Source organism: Canis lupus, chromosome 29 (genome assembly GCF_003254725.2).
Source record: "Canis lupus dingo isolate Sandy chromosome 29, ASM325472v2, whole genome shotgun sequence".
NCBI classification, from domain to species: Eukaryota; Metazoa; Chordata; class Mammalia; order Carnivora; family Canidae; genus Canis; species Canis lupus.
Genome location: NC_064271.1, coordinates 6824509 through 6837322, shown reverse-complemented (window position 1 = coordinate 6837322; position 12814 = coordinate 6824509). Strand labels below are relative to the sequence as shown.

The 12814-nt window shown below is 43.8% G+C and overlaps 1 protein-coding gene across 2 annotated transcripts in view; it reads right to left on the bottom strand.

Annotated features, from left to right (window-relative positions):
• The window catches only part of XKR4 (XK related 4), a 440987-nt gene extending 428858 nt beyond the window's left edge, over window positions 1-12129 (bottom strand). Inside the window, exon 1 of one of the 2 annotated variants that reach the window (XR_007407005.1) lies at window positions 10798-11752. Coding sequence is in view for 1 of the 2 variants with exons in the window: in XM_049103769.1 (XP_048959726.1) it covers window positions 10798-11630 (833 nt within the window). In the remaining variant the exon portion in view is untranslated. Of the gene's footprint in view, window positions 1-10797 lie in introns of both variants that reach the window. The other variant, XM_049103769.1, reaches the window with a different exon arrangement.
• Between the last annotated feature and the right edge of the window lie 685 nt (window positions 12130-12814).

Sequence of the window (12814 nt, the reverse complement as noted above, 5' to 3'; positions counted from 1 at the left end):
ATTAAAAGGTTATCACTGGTCTTTATTTTTGTCATTATATTCTCAGCAACTGATTATAATGGCCAAGTCATGATTTTGTCAGTAGACTGTTAATGAATTTGCACATATCAACAGTGGTTGAATGTGAGAACCTACCTATGATCCCAGATCTTTGCCTTCCCCTTCCTGGGATCAGAACCAGACCTCCATGCTGAGGCCTTACTCTCAATAACTGACCAGGCAGAAATTATGTAATAAGGACATAAATGAAGCACAAATGTCCCTTTAGATTTACATTGTGAAGCACGATGTTACAGTTTCCTTTCATGATGCACTTGATCTCAGATACTCACTTACCTTTACCATTAGCAGGTTTGTTCCTGGCCCTACCCTCAGGTTCTCAGGTTTGCATTATATTCCAATTTGTGATGGCCACTGACTTCTTCCCTACTTCTGTTCTGTGACTCTCAGATCTCAGACTCTCAGGGCTCTCAGGTCAAACACTTCCAAATTATAGATGCCACTGGTGCCCTCAATATCAAGTTGACTTAAACCTGAACATTTTCACAACTGAAGTTTTTCCCCTCCATTCCTAGAACCAGCTCACTTAGCCTGGCTAGTGAAGCCTTGCTTTCAGCTTTGCTGTGATGAGTTTTATAATGGATGTCAGTACAATTTTCCCATTCACACTAGTAAGGATTGAAATTTCACCCTCTGATTCTGGAACAAAATTCTCCATTTTTGTTCATTTCTGTCATGGCCTTCTTTCATGGCCATATTTTTTTCTTCCTCAAGCTAATAAATTCATGCCTTACCTACAATACCCTCATCTCCTATGAACAGATCAGAGAATGGAACTCAGTGACAGTTTCCAGGGCATTTGGTCATGCTTTCTTGATAGAAACTTCAGGTTTTCAGGGATCCCTGGGTGGCTCAGCGGTTTGGCGTCTGCCTTTGGCCCAGGGCACGATCCTGGAGTCCCGGGATCGAGTCCCACATTGGGCTCCCAGTGCATGGAGCCTGCTTCTCCCTCTGCCTGTGTCTCTGCCTCTGCCTCTGTCTCTCTCTCTCTCTATGTCTATCATGAATAAATAAATAAAATCTTAAAAAAAAAAGAAACTTCAGGTTTTCTCCCTCACTAATTTGATTCCAACCTTATTTTATTTATTTACTTATTTAGTTATTTATTTGGGGGGGAGGAGAGAGAGAGAGATTGAGGATCTCAAGCAGGCTCCACGCCCAGTGCGGAGCTGGTGCCCTCATTAGAATAGCCTCACATTATCTGTTCCTATGTAGAACTCAGTGTTTCAGACCCAACCATCACCAAATCAACAAAATTTCTACAGGATATCTGTGACTATTACTCCTAATAGTACATCCCCTGGAAATATGAAACCCTGTGGGACATACTTCCTAATTTATATTAAAATAACAGATCCAAGTACTGTAAATCGCTTTGGAGAGTCTTCAGGAATTGACCTACATTTTTAAAAAGTAACTGTTATCAATTTTACTTCTATAAAGCAGGAAATTAAAAAAAATATATAAAGCAGGAAATTAGTTAAAGAGCTGCAAATCTACCAAAATAAAGACACTTTTACAAATCCTTTCCCCTGCTTTTCTGAAGGATCATTTCTTCATTGTTATTGTCACCTTGATACTGTGATTAGGCCATAAACCAAAAATGCAAATAATGTAGGACCATTGTGTTATGGTCACTGCTCCAAGGGCTACCTTGGTTTTGATTATTGGCTTTCTGCTACTGAAAAAGACCTGATAAGTAAAGAATTTCCATATCTTTATTCATGACTATTATCTAAGCTGCAGAAAAAAGTCCAACTGCTTTTTATGTGGATGAAATCTCTCAGATTGGTGGTTCAGAAAGGTGACTTTGTCCTCCTTAAATAGAGTGTACTTGATGGGAAGCCAAATCAAAGTCATCTCAAGTCTTTTTAGACTCATATGCACTGTAGATCCTACTTTTTCTATACATGCATGATTTTCTGTTTGACTAATCCTCACCTACCCCACACACTGCCCACTGCCCTGTTTATATAAAAGGATTCCCCTGACAGGAAAACAGGCCATGTGCATAAATTAAACAAAAGAAGTAGAACTGATTCAAACAGCCTACTTATGAATCATGAAGATAAAAAAAATGGTTTTACATACTTCAGGTCATTTTAAAATAGATGCTTAAATTTTTTTTTTAAGCAAATATCTAAAATGTCGTCAAGGGGTTGAAAATTGTTCAGCTTCATGACAGATGTCTAACATCTTAGAGATCGAGGTAATTCCTATCCAAGAAAGGTTAATGCACTGTTCTCTTGTTCTAGCAAAGTGTAACATATCCCCCCTATTCCTTAATGAGTACAGGTCTGGAGACCGTCTCTGTACAGAGCTTAAATTCAATTCTAGCATATTTAATCAGTGACAGTGTAACCCAGGACAGGTTTTAATTTAAAAGCAAACCTAGCTCTGGCAACAGCTTTCGCACTGACATAATGGATAGTTCTTTTTAAGACCGTGAAGCATTGTTCTTATTTGCTAATCATAGCACTCCAGCTGTGCATACCTTACTACATGAAATGGAAATGGTAATTTTGGCTTCCCAGGTCTGTATGGTAGATATTTTAGAATTAGTGATATGGGAGCACTTTCCACATCAGCTTCAAATGCTTAGATATGGGTTTTTGTGAATATAGTGTTGATTATAACTAAAATTCAGAAATGACACAAAATAAGTTACATTATACAAACAAGCTGAAGATTCTCTCCTCATGTGTGAAATCATATTGGTTCCTAGAGATTAGACTCTAATGTTATCAACTCTGGAAAGTCCCTTGTAGATCCCCTTTGACTTACATAACCAGAGAAATACTATAATGGTGGCCTTAGAAGAACACACAGAGACTCCATGGTGCGTATACTCTGGGGATAGGCAAATAGAAAGAATTTATAATAAGAGAAAAACCAACATTTTGGACCTGGGAAAGAAGGTCCTGAATATTATTTTTTGACCAATCATATCACACCAATAGAAAATTAAGACTCAGAAGGAGGAAGCCAAAAGAATATTTAAAGTTTGTGGGGACCTAGGAGCTATTCTGTGTTGTCACACTGACATAGGTAACAAAGCACTTAGGTGACCTGCCTGGGGTCTGAGCTACCAGGCAGCCAATTCATCTCTTCTTACATAGTCCACCTCCCCAAAGGACAGCTGCCTCTATAAAGAAGGCTCATCACTGATACTCTAACTCTGGTCCATCAACTTAAGGTTGGAAAATATCTAATGTTGTCATTCAGCCTAGAAAATCTCTGGACTGACTTTTTTCCATTTTAACCCTTCTTTCATTGCTTTTGCAATCAATAATCTATATTAGTTTTGTACATATATAAGGCATGAAACTACTGTTTTATGGTGATAAGAATTATGGCATTGATGGGAGTGGTAGTAGTAACAGCAGAAGCTACGAACCTTCATTGCATAGACAAATAGAAGCATCAGAAATACAGAAATTGTCCCATAGATAAATATATTCTCAGGTAGTCAAGTGTAGGTAAGAATTAAGTGAAAAAGATCTATCCCAAAGCTATCTGACCCTGACTTTTCGATCAGCAAGAATAGGAATGTCAAGCTGGGCTTCTGGATGCATCCTTCTCAGAGAAGAACTAGTACTTTGTGAAATTTGTCTCCACTTCTCTAATGCTAGTGATCTAATAAAAAAGATTTAGGATAATGAGTGGTATCTTTTCTAGATAACACCACCCCTTATGATTCACTGTACCCTTAGAAATTCAAGAAGCAAACAAGCAACAATTTCTGCCCCTTTCTCATAAAGAAGAGAGAATAATGCCTGGGCTCCATTCACAGGTAGTAAATATTTACTGAGCCTATTTTCTTATTCATGTAACTTTTACAACCACTAGAATAACTTCTCAAGGACTTGCCTGTGGTCTTTCTTCCCTACTGGCCTTGCCATCAATTACCGGTGACACCAGTAGATAGGTGGAAGGGAGTCACTTGGTGGTGGTCAGAATTATGCAATGTCATCCAAGAGAATTTGTTTTTCCCTATTACAACTATTTTATAAAATTACATCTGATAAGTATTTTCTCATGACTAGCAGCACACTCCACCTTATATTTGATAATGCATAAGAATAATAAATCTGATTCTAATCCCTAAGTCTTGCTTCCATAGGCCTAGTCCGTGCACCATTCAAATTCTAAAGCAAGTCACCGGATTAGGCAGTGAGTCCATATAAAGGTATCATTCTGTTTATCTGTTACTTGGTGATTGGTGCTATGTAATATCATAGTAGACAATTTCATTCGAACTGTAAAATACAGAACACATTTAATAGCAGTTTGTGTACATGGATATTCAAACATTAAGGAATATTTTGTAAGTGACTGAGCAAAGACCTTCAAAGCTACTGACTCAAGGACTTGTGGATACTGTTAAAAAATGATAGCACCCATTTGTATAGATACTACTTTTAACTGCTCTATGAAGGAAGTCTGCAATTCCATCAGAATGTAACAAGCATAACACTTGTTTTCACCCTTCTGAAGCAGGATCTAGTTTAAGTGAACAGAAAAAAATACAACTTTTGCATTAGTTATTGCAAAGATGTTGAAATTAGGTATATTGATCATATAGATTTATGCATAAATTATTCCAACTCCTACAGAATCTCCAGTAAATACACAGAGGACCATCTGGTTTTGTGTGGATTTATATTCATTAGGTAACTCAGAGATTAAAGTACCAAGCCCAGCACTCAAGGATGTTACATAGATTTGTGATGCCCCAGTAAAGACACCAAGTCCATAAACCAATGAATAGATTCAAAGTAACATAACTGCAGTGTTTCAAGAAAACCCTTACTTCTTTCATGCACAAAAAAGCAAAGGTTAGTCTACTGTATTTGGAGCAGCATGTAATGATGGAAACTGTCATAAAATCTCAGGGCTGGAAGATGATCTTTTAGTTCAACCTTCTGTGTGATCCTTAAAAGTTTTTTCCAGGGCAACTCTACCTACACTTCTTGAAACTATGCTTAGACCCTCCAATGATGGGGAACTCAATGCTTCTAAAGAATCTTAGTTGATCTTTGGATGCCTTTGATTAGTCAAAATATGCTTCCTTGCATTGATTCAGAATCTCTCCTGTAACTCCTCTGCATCTTGTCCCAGAGGGCCTACACAAAAGTCCAATGCTTCCTCCCTGTTACAAACCTTAGTGCTTACCAGACACCATTGAACTTCTCCGCCTTCTTTTCTACCTAATGATCCCCAATCTCATCAACCATCTCTCGTGTTGCCTTCTTTTCTCTCCCACATCAATACTGAATTCTAGCCTAGAATCAGTGAAGAACTATATGAACTTAAGAGAGAAACATTTAACATTCTTGGTCTCAATTTCCACATTTGCAAAATGGAAGTGCTACCTCAAAGACCCTCAAAAGGATCAAATAAGAAAGACAGTGAAGTCCTCTAAAAAAATTGAAAACTGTTACAAAAATAGAAAGAACAAGTTTCTAAGGACCAGGAAAGCTAAATGTCAGTAAGGCAAAGACTACTGTATCCTAAGGGAAATCTTTCAAAAAGTAGCAGAAAATAAACTTTTTTACTTTAGTGTTTTTCTGAAAAATCACTCCCCTGCCTTGTTGGGCCTACTTATTATACACCCCAATTACATCCAAATTCGATCCTTTTAAAATCAATGAATTTTAATAAATGGAAAGACATGACAATCAGAGAGGAACTGATGACATGTCCTTGAAACTCAGCTTTGTGACATTCCTTTAGATAAAACAATGTTTTAATACTTTGTTAACAATCCCTCCCTTCCCTGTGCCTTATAATCCTTCAAGGATTCCTCAATGCCTTCTGAATAAAATCTAGATCCCTTTTATTGCGGACACAACAAATTCTCCCTCCTCATCTCTAGCTTCTATCTCTCAACTGCTCTCTATTCAAAGCACACACTTAGACCTTGTTCTTTCTTGCCCCACCACAACCACTGTGCCTTTCAACAAAGTCCTATCCAAATATCTGCAGCCAATGCCCCACTTTATTCAGACAGCAGATTTTCTCACCATTCAAACCTTCCCTCAAATGACCCCTGCTCCAGTGTCTCACCTGAATCACTAAGATGGTCTAGGTTTCCTGTTTCTATCATAGCACTTATTTCCTGGTATTGAAATGATCTGTTTACCTGTCTTCCACACCAGACAGTAGAATCCCTGAAAGATAATACCTATTTTATCCATCTTGGTGTAGTCAACTAGCACAGTGCCTTGCATAGAGTAGGCACTCACTATATGTTGAATGAATAAATTAATCAATATGCAGTAGAGAGAACACAAATATACAGGAAAGTGATAATCAACCCCACCTGACCTATATCAGAATTCAGAACTAACTCCCAATCAATACTTTTTCAGTAGTCGAAGGTGTAACCCAGATGCTATTTCCTCTACCCATTCTTGATCTCTAGAATCTCTTTATCATTTGCAAAGCACTTCCGACATGTGCACATGCATTCTGTCATTTAATCGTCAACTGCAAGATGGTGTTAGTCAGCTGGGTTTTAATGCAATAAGCTCAGCATGTCCACATGGTGTAGCAAGAAGATCACTGGCCTTAAGGTCAGCCAAGCTGAGCCCCAGTCCCTATTCTGCTGGTTGACTACTGGTGTGTTACTGGATAGATCTCCTGTCCTGTCTAAATGGCAAAGTCCCCAACTTTGTCACACTCGGTGGAGGTAAAGTGTCACTTTCATGAATTGTTGTCATTATAATCCAAGTTGACATTTGGAGATAGCTAACTGATCCGGAAAGAGCATAGTCTTTAGGGTAAGGTGGGCTTGGCTTTGACTCCTAGTTGTATCACATAATAGGTGGGGAATTTCGTGCCAGTTAATGAATGTCTCTGAGCCAGGTTACTCATATATAGAGATACTAATGATTTTCTCTTAGGTTACTATAAAATTTAGATGAGATAAAGAGTATAGAAACATTTATAAATTTTTAAGTGCTATATAAAGTTGTTACTATTATTATTATTTGGCCAGGTTTAAGAATGACTTAGAAAAATGTTTCTCAAAGTGCCCTGTGCGCCACATTGTCACAAGAGTATTTAATAAGTGTACCCTTAAAAAGTTATCGATAACTGCACACTAGCTTATTAAAGGCTCTGAGAAGTCCTGCTGTAGAGAGATCTGTTTAACTCCATTTATCCCACCATTTTCCAATTTATTTGAATAAGGGAACACATGTCATACCGTTTGGAATATCAAGCATGTGAAAAGCCAAAATGGTCTTTCACTAGATCTTCTCCACATGACTCTCATGATAGATATTCAAAAACAAAAATCAAAATAGTAAAATAGTAAAAATACCCCCCATTCTACTATCCATTGACTCACTGACTTATTGTTTGCAATATGCCTATTTGCCTTTGGAAGACAATCAAGTATGTACATACACAGGAAAAATTAAAGTATAATTTTAAGAGTGAGTCATGAATTCTGAAGGAAGAAGGCATCTAGATATAATTGATTATCAGTGTGAAGACTAAAAACGGTTCTAATTGGCTATTTGTGATTCCCACTGGCTGAAGTGCCCTCTTAGTAACTTCTGGAATCATATGAAATGAACAAGAAAAAAAAAGTAAGTATTCATTTGCAGGTACATTTCCTTTAAAGTCATAATTACTCTTTTCACATGGTAGCAAAAGTTCACTTCATTATTTCAAACGGCTGTTTCTCAGAATCAAATCCTATGACTTTAAAAGCTGCCATTAATTTCTCATTAGTAAACTTTAATTAAAATGAACATGTATCATTGCTCTCAGCAGTTGCATTTGTAATAAAGGTATAAATACATTCAGATTTCACCCAAAATGTTCCAAATAGCTATTTTGAACAAGCAAACACTTTGATGTTATTTCAAAGGATTGTATCTACAGAAAGCTTTTAGAATCTTGCCCTTACCTAAAATAACTAGCATTTCATGGAAATACAAGGAACAGTTACCAACCTAGCTAAAATCTATTTTATTGATCTTAGAAAGTAGCATGTTAAAACATGAAAAATGACCTCTGAGCTTTGAACCATTCAGTATCTCGGTGTTTCTGCAACATTTGTGTATAATGCTTGGAAAAGTAAAGCTAGAAGGAGCAGAGGGATGCTCCTAATTTAAAGCATCCTAATGGTCTAAGATAATGGTTTGATACAATAATCTGAGGTGAAACTGCATCTCACCAGCTTATTATCTCAAAGGTGCATCTGCTACCCAAAGTTCCATTCCAATATTCCACACACAGAGAAGTTGAAACCATTTCAGAATGCAACTGAATTCCATGAACTTTCTGATCCCTTTCCAATGTCCTACATTAGGCTGAAGTTTGTTTGTTTGTTTGTTTGTTTAAACATACTTTCTAAAGAGAAAATGAGGCTGGGTCTTAGATCATGCTTCCAACAAGTTACCCCACTAGTCTCCAAATAGCTTAACTAGAATCCAAGAACAGTTAGATTAGATAATTCAGACTTACATATTAAGCACATTATTCTGATAACATAGACTAGGATCTGAAAATATTTTCAACAAATACGTCCTCCCAGACAACCATGCCTTAGCAGGAAAAACTTCAAAACCACTAAGGAAAACACTGTAGAAATATTTAACAAAGAGGAGTCACGTGGGACCACAATTTCTCCAAGGGTTGGGTTGGTTAATGCATTTGTCCCACAGCCTCTGTGTGCTTTTCCTTCTGCACGCAACCTTCCATCCCTCCTCCTCCTGTCGATATGGCCGGTTGGCCCAGTGGCTGTGGTCTCACTGACATGTATTTAGGTCCTTCCTTTTCCGAACTATTTATCACTTTCTGCATTGTATGTCCTTAGATAACTAAATGTCGATTTCCAATTGGGAAAATATTGGGTTTAGAAGGTCCAGTAAACAATTAAAAGTATTAATTGTTTAATTAATGATAATTAAAAGTATTTTTTCAGTTCACCCAACTTGATATCAACTTTTTCACAAAGTATCAATCTGTAGGAAGCATGGATAGTTCTTCCATTAATATATTGAGAAGTGTTTGCATTATTTAAAGGTGATTGAAAAGAAGTGATTTCCAAATCCTGCATAAAGTTTGCAAAAGTTAACAAATGGAATGTTAAGCTTCATTTTCCACATTATCATTTAAAACTACTAATCATATGCACCTAGCCACTAAACAATTTCAGTAATTAACACGGACATTTGAGTTCTTCATCAAACTTGAATAAGAGCATCAACTTCTAAGTCTTCATAATAGTCACTCATGGAACATAACAGCTATCACACTTAACTGACATTTCAAAGTTGTTTGAGTCCAAAATACATTGGTTTCCAACATCAATTTGACCTACTGCATATCATATACCATTTTTCCAGAAAGTATCTGTTTGGGAAAAAAAAAAAAAAAGTTTTCACAATTTGAAAAGTCACCATCTATGGCAATGCTTACCCTGCTTCACAAAGCAATGGTCCCAGAAAGGTTGTAAAATAACCACATTTGCTCTTCTCAGCGGAAACACTACTCTTCGCCACGAATAAAAGAAGTTTTTAGTCCTATTCCACAAACTCTCTGAACTGTTTCTACACGGGATGCCTCAGCATAGCTGATGATTTCTGACACCTTTGTCACAAACATGTGACAAGTGAAATTGTAATGGACAGCATGTAGCCCCACATTGGTGCCCTTACTGAGAAGTTTTCTCATTTCACTTATGCTACATACTTATTAGTCATTGTAAACCAAAAAAAGCTCCGGAATGTCAACATCTAAGTGCTACAATCCAAAAAAAATTTTGCAGATGTAAAACATTGCTTCATAAAGCTATTAAAAACATATAAAAGTTGGTGGAATATATTTCTGAGCAAACCGTTTCATTATATTCCTAAATCTAGGCAGTGACTGTTTGAATGGCAGCTCCCTCTGCCCAGCAAGTTTAGCCTTGTATTCCAGTTTCTAAGTGGAAGTGATATCTGTGTAAAAAGACTTGGTAGCTCAGATGACAAGTAGCAGAGCAACCAATGAAGATGCCAAGTACGATTAAAGTTTACAAGATGCACTACCCCTTTTCCAAGGGTTATTAGTTATGTGAGAAATCAGAATATGGGGATATTGCAAGATAATCAGAAAGTGCATCATAAAATACAGATTATATAGATACAGGTATAGGTGTTCTCCAGAAAAAGACAAGCAGTCTCCCTACTAAGCTTTTTACTTGGAGTGCAGTGCTTCTCTAACGGTGAGATGTAAAATGTGGGTACTTCACAGCAGTAAGAATTCCCATATAACTAAAATTAGCAATAGGGAACAAAAGAAGCCATCCAAATTGCAATACACACCTCGAATTCAACGTAATAAAAAAGGATTTTTAGAAGATGTGACAGGAATCCTCTCCTACTCACTGAAACGGTATCACGAAAAATGGGGAGGGGGTATCATGTAAACATAGAGAAGCTAGCGAAGCAGAGTGAGAACACGGAAGGGATGGGTTGATCAAAACCACTTTGCTGCCTGTCCCTTGTTTCTCACTCCCCCCCCACACCCCCCCCCCAGGTTTTGATCACAAATCTTAAAAATGCAAAACCACCCAGTTTAAGAAAAAGAAAGAAAGAAAAAAAAAAAAAAACCCGAAAGAGTGTGCCTAGGGCTACTGCCAGAGCAACCCTAAACAATTTCCGTGCAAAAGCAAAGCAGCGAGGATGTAGTAGCAGCAGCAAATCTCCCTCTTCCCCGCCCCTGATACGGTACCTCCAGATTTGCCCGAGCTGCAAGATGTGGATGAGCGACTGCAGGAGCCAGATGCAGAAGGAGCAGGACGCAGACCTGCGCTGGCCGCTGGCCCGGGTGGCCCCGCTACTGTTGCTGCCGCTGTTGGCGGCGGCGATGTTGCTCTTGCTGGCGTTGGACGCTTGCCTTTGCGGCGTGGAAGGACGAGCCTCGCCTTCCGCGGCTGCAGACCCGCCGCCGGCCGCCGTCTTGCAATCGGCTCCGGGCTGCGGGCAGCTGGAGGCGGCTGCGGCCGGGGCGCTGTCCTCGGTGCTGAAATCGTGCACGAACCAGCGGAAGCTGAACACCTGCACCGAGAGCGAGCCGAGCACCACGAAGAAGAGCGTGAGCCCGAACCACCAGCGCTGGCCGCGCAAGTAGTAGTCCACGGCGAGCCAGATGTCCGTGCCCACGTCCGCGAAGTACACGGCCACGGCGGCCAGGATCCAGAGGCAGTCCCACAGCGAGTAGCGCCGCCGCTCCCGGCCCAGGCGCAGGCACAGCGCCGCCGAGCCCGCCCCGCCGCCGCCCGGGCCGCCCGGGCCGCCCGAGACCCCGGAGCCGCCGCCCGAGCCGCCGCCGGAGCCGCCGCCCGAGCCGCCGCTCCCCGCGCAGCAGCAGCAGCAGCGCGAGCAGCCGCCGCCGTCCGGGCAGCAGCCGCCCCCGGCAGCCTCCTCGTCCTCGGCCCCCGACCCCGACGGCAAGCCCGGCGCCAGTCCCTGCACCGAGCCCGACAGGTCCGAGTTCTGCAGCGGGGTGAACGCCACGTCGCTGCCCTTCTTCATTTTCAGCCTCCCGTCTGACTTAGCGGCCATGATGCCTCCGGAGCGGCGGGGAGCCCTCCTTTATCTGACACCTTTCCCCGCTGTCTCCTCCTCCCGCCACCACCTCGCCTCGCCCCGGCTCTCCTCCCGGGCGGCGCGGCTCCCCCTCCTCGGGCTCCTGCCCTGCTCCCGCGCCGGCCCGCCCGCCGCCCGCCGCCCGCCGCCCGCCGCCAGCCGCCCCCCGGGCCGGGCGCTGGGCCGGGCGCTGGGCCGGGCGCTGGGCCGGGCGCTGGGCTGGGCGCTGGGCTGGGCGCTGGGCCGCCCGCCGGGCTGGGCGCTGGGCCGGGCTAGCGGCGCGCCTGGGGCCGGCAGGAGCGCCGCCTGGCTGCCTGCGCCGAGCCAAGCTGCTCGCGGCGCCCCGCGCGCGCCCCTGCCCGCCGCCCGCGCTCCTCGCCCGCCCGGCCCCGCCGCTGCCGTCCGAGCCGCCGCCGCCGCCAGCAGCAGGAGCAGCAGCGGCCGCCGCGGCGGTCCTCGGACCTGCACATTCCTCTCCTCCCCGCGCGCGCGCTCCCTCCTCCCGCTTCCTCTCCTCCACCAGCTGACTCCGAGGGAGAGGATGACCTCATCCCTTCTCTTCCAGCTGCCGCCGCTCCCACCCCGGCACGGGCGGGGCGAGGGAGGAGGAGGGCCCCGGAGGAGGGGCCGGGGCCGAGGCGCGCGGCTGCAGCGGGGTGGGCGGCCGGCGGGCCCCGGGGGTCGGGATCGGCGGCCGAGAGGCCGGAGGGGGACGGTCGAGGGCCCCGCTCACGGGACTTCGGGGATCGCCCGGCGGATTTTAGCGACCAGGGGGAGGGGCAGGCGGGCGCCGAGGGGAGGGGTCCCGGCGTCCAGCCCTGGCGGAGGTCGAAGGACAGTGGGCACGGGCGGGCGCGGCGGAGGCCAGGGCTCAGGGGCGAGGCCTCTTTGTATTCGGCTCCGACCGCGGTACCCGGAGGAGGGGTGGGTGCGCGTGCGGCTGGGGCTGGCGGCGGCCGGGGGGCGCGCTTAGCTCGGACGCCAGGGCCCCGAGCGCCGGCGGCGGCGGTGGCTGTGCCCGGCCTTGCAACAGCTGGGGAGGGAGACGGCGCGCGGGGCCCGCAGAGGCCCCGAGGGGGCGCGGGACGGCGGCCGGGGGCGCCGAGGCGAGGGGCGGGTCCGGCGGGAGCCCCAGCCGGCGCCCTCGGCGGGGAGGCGCG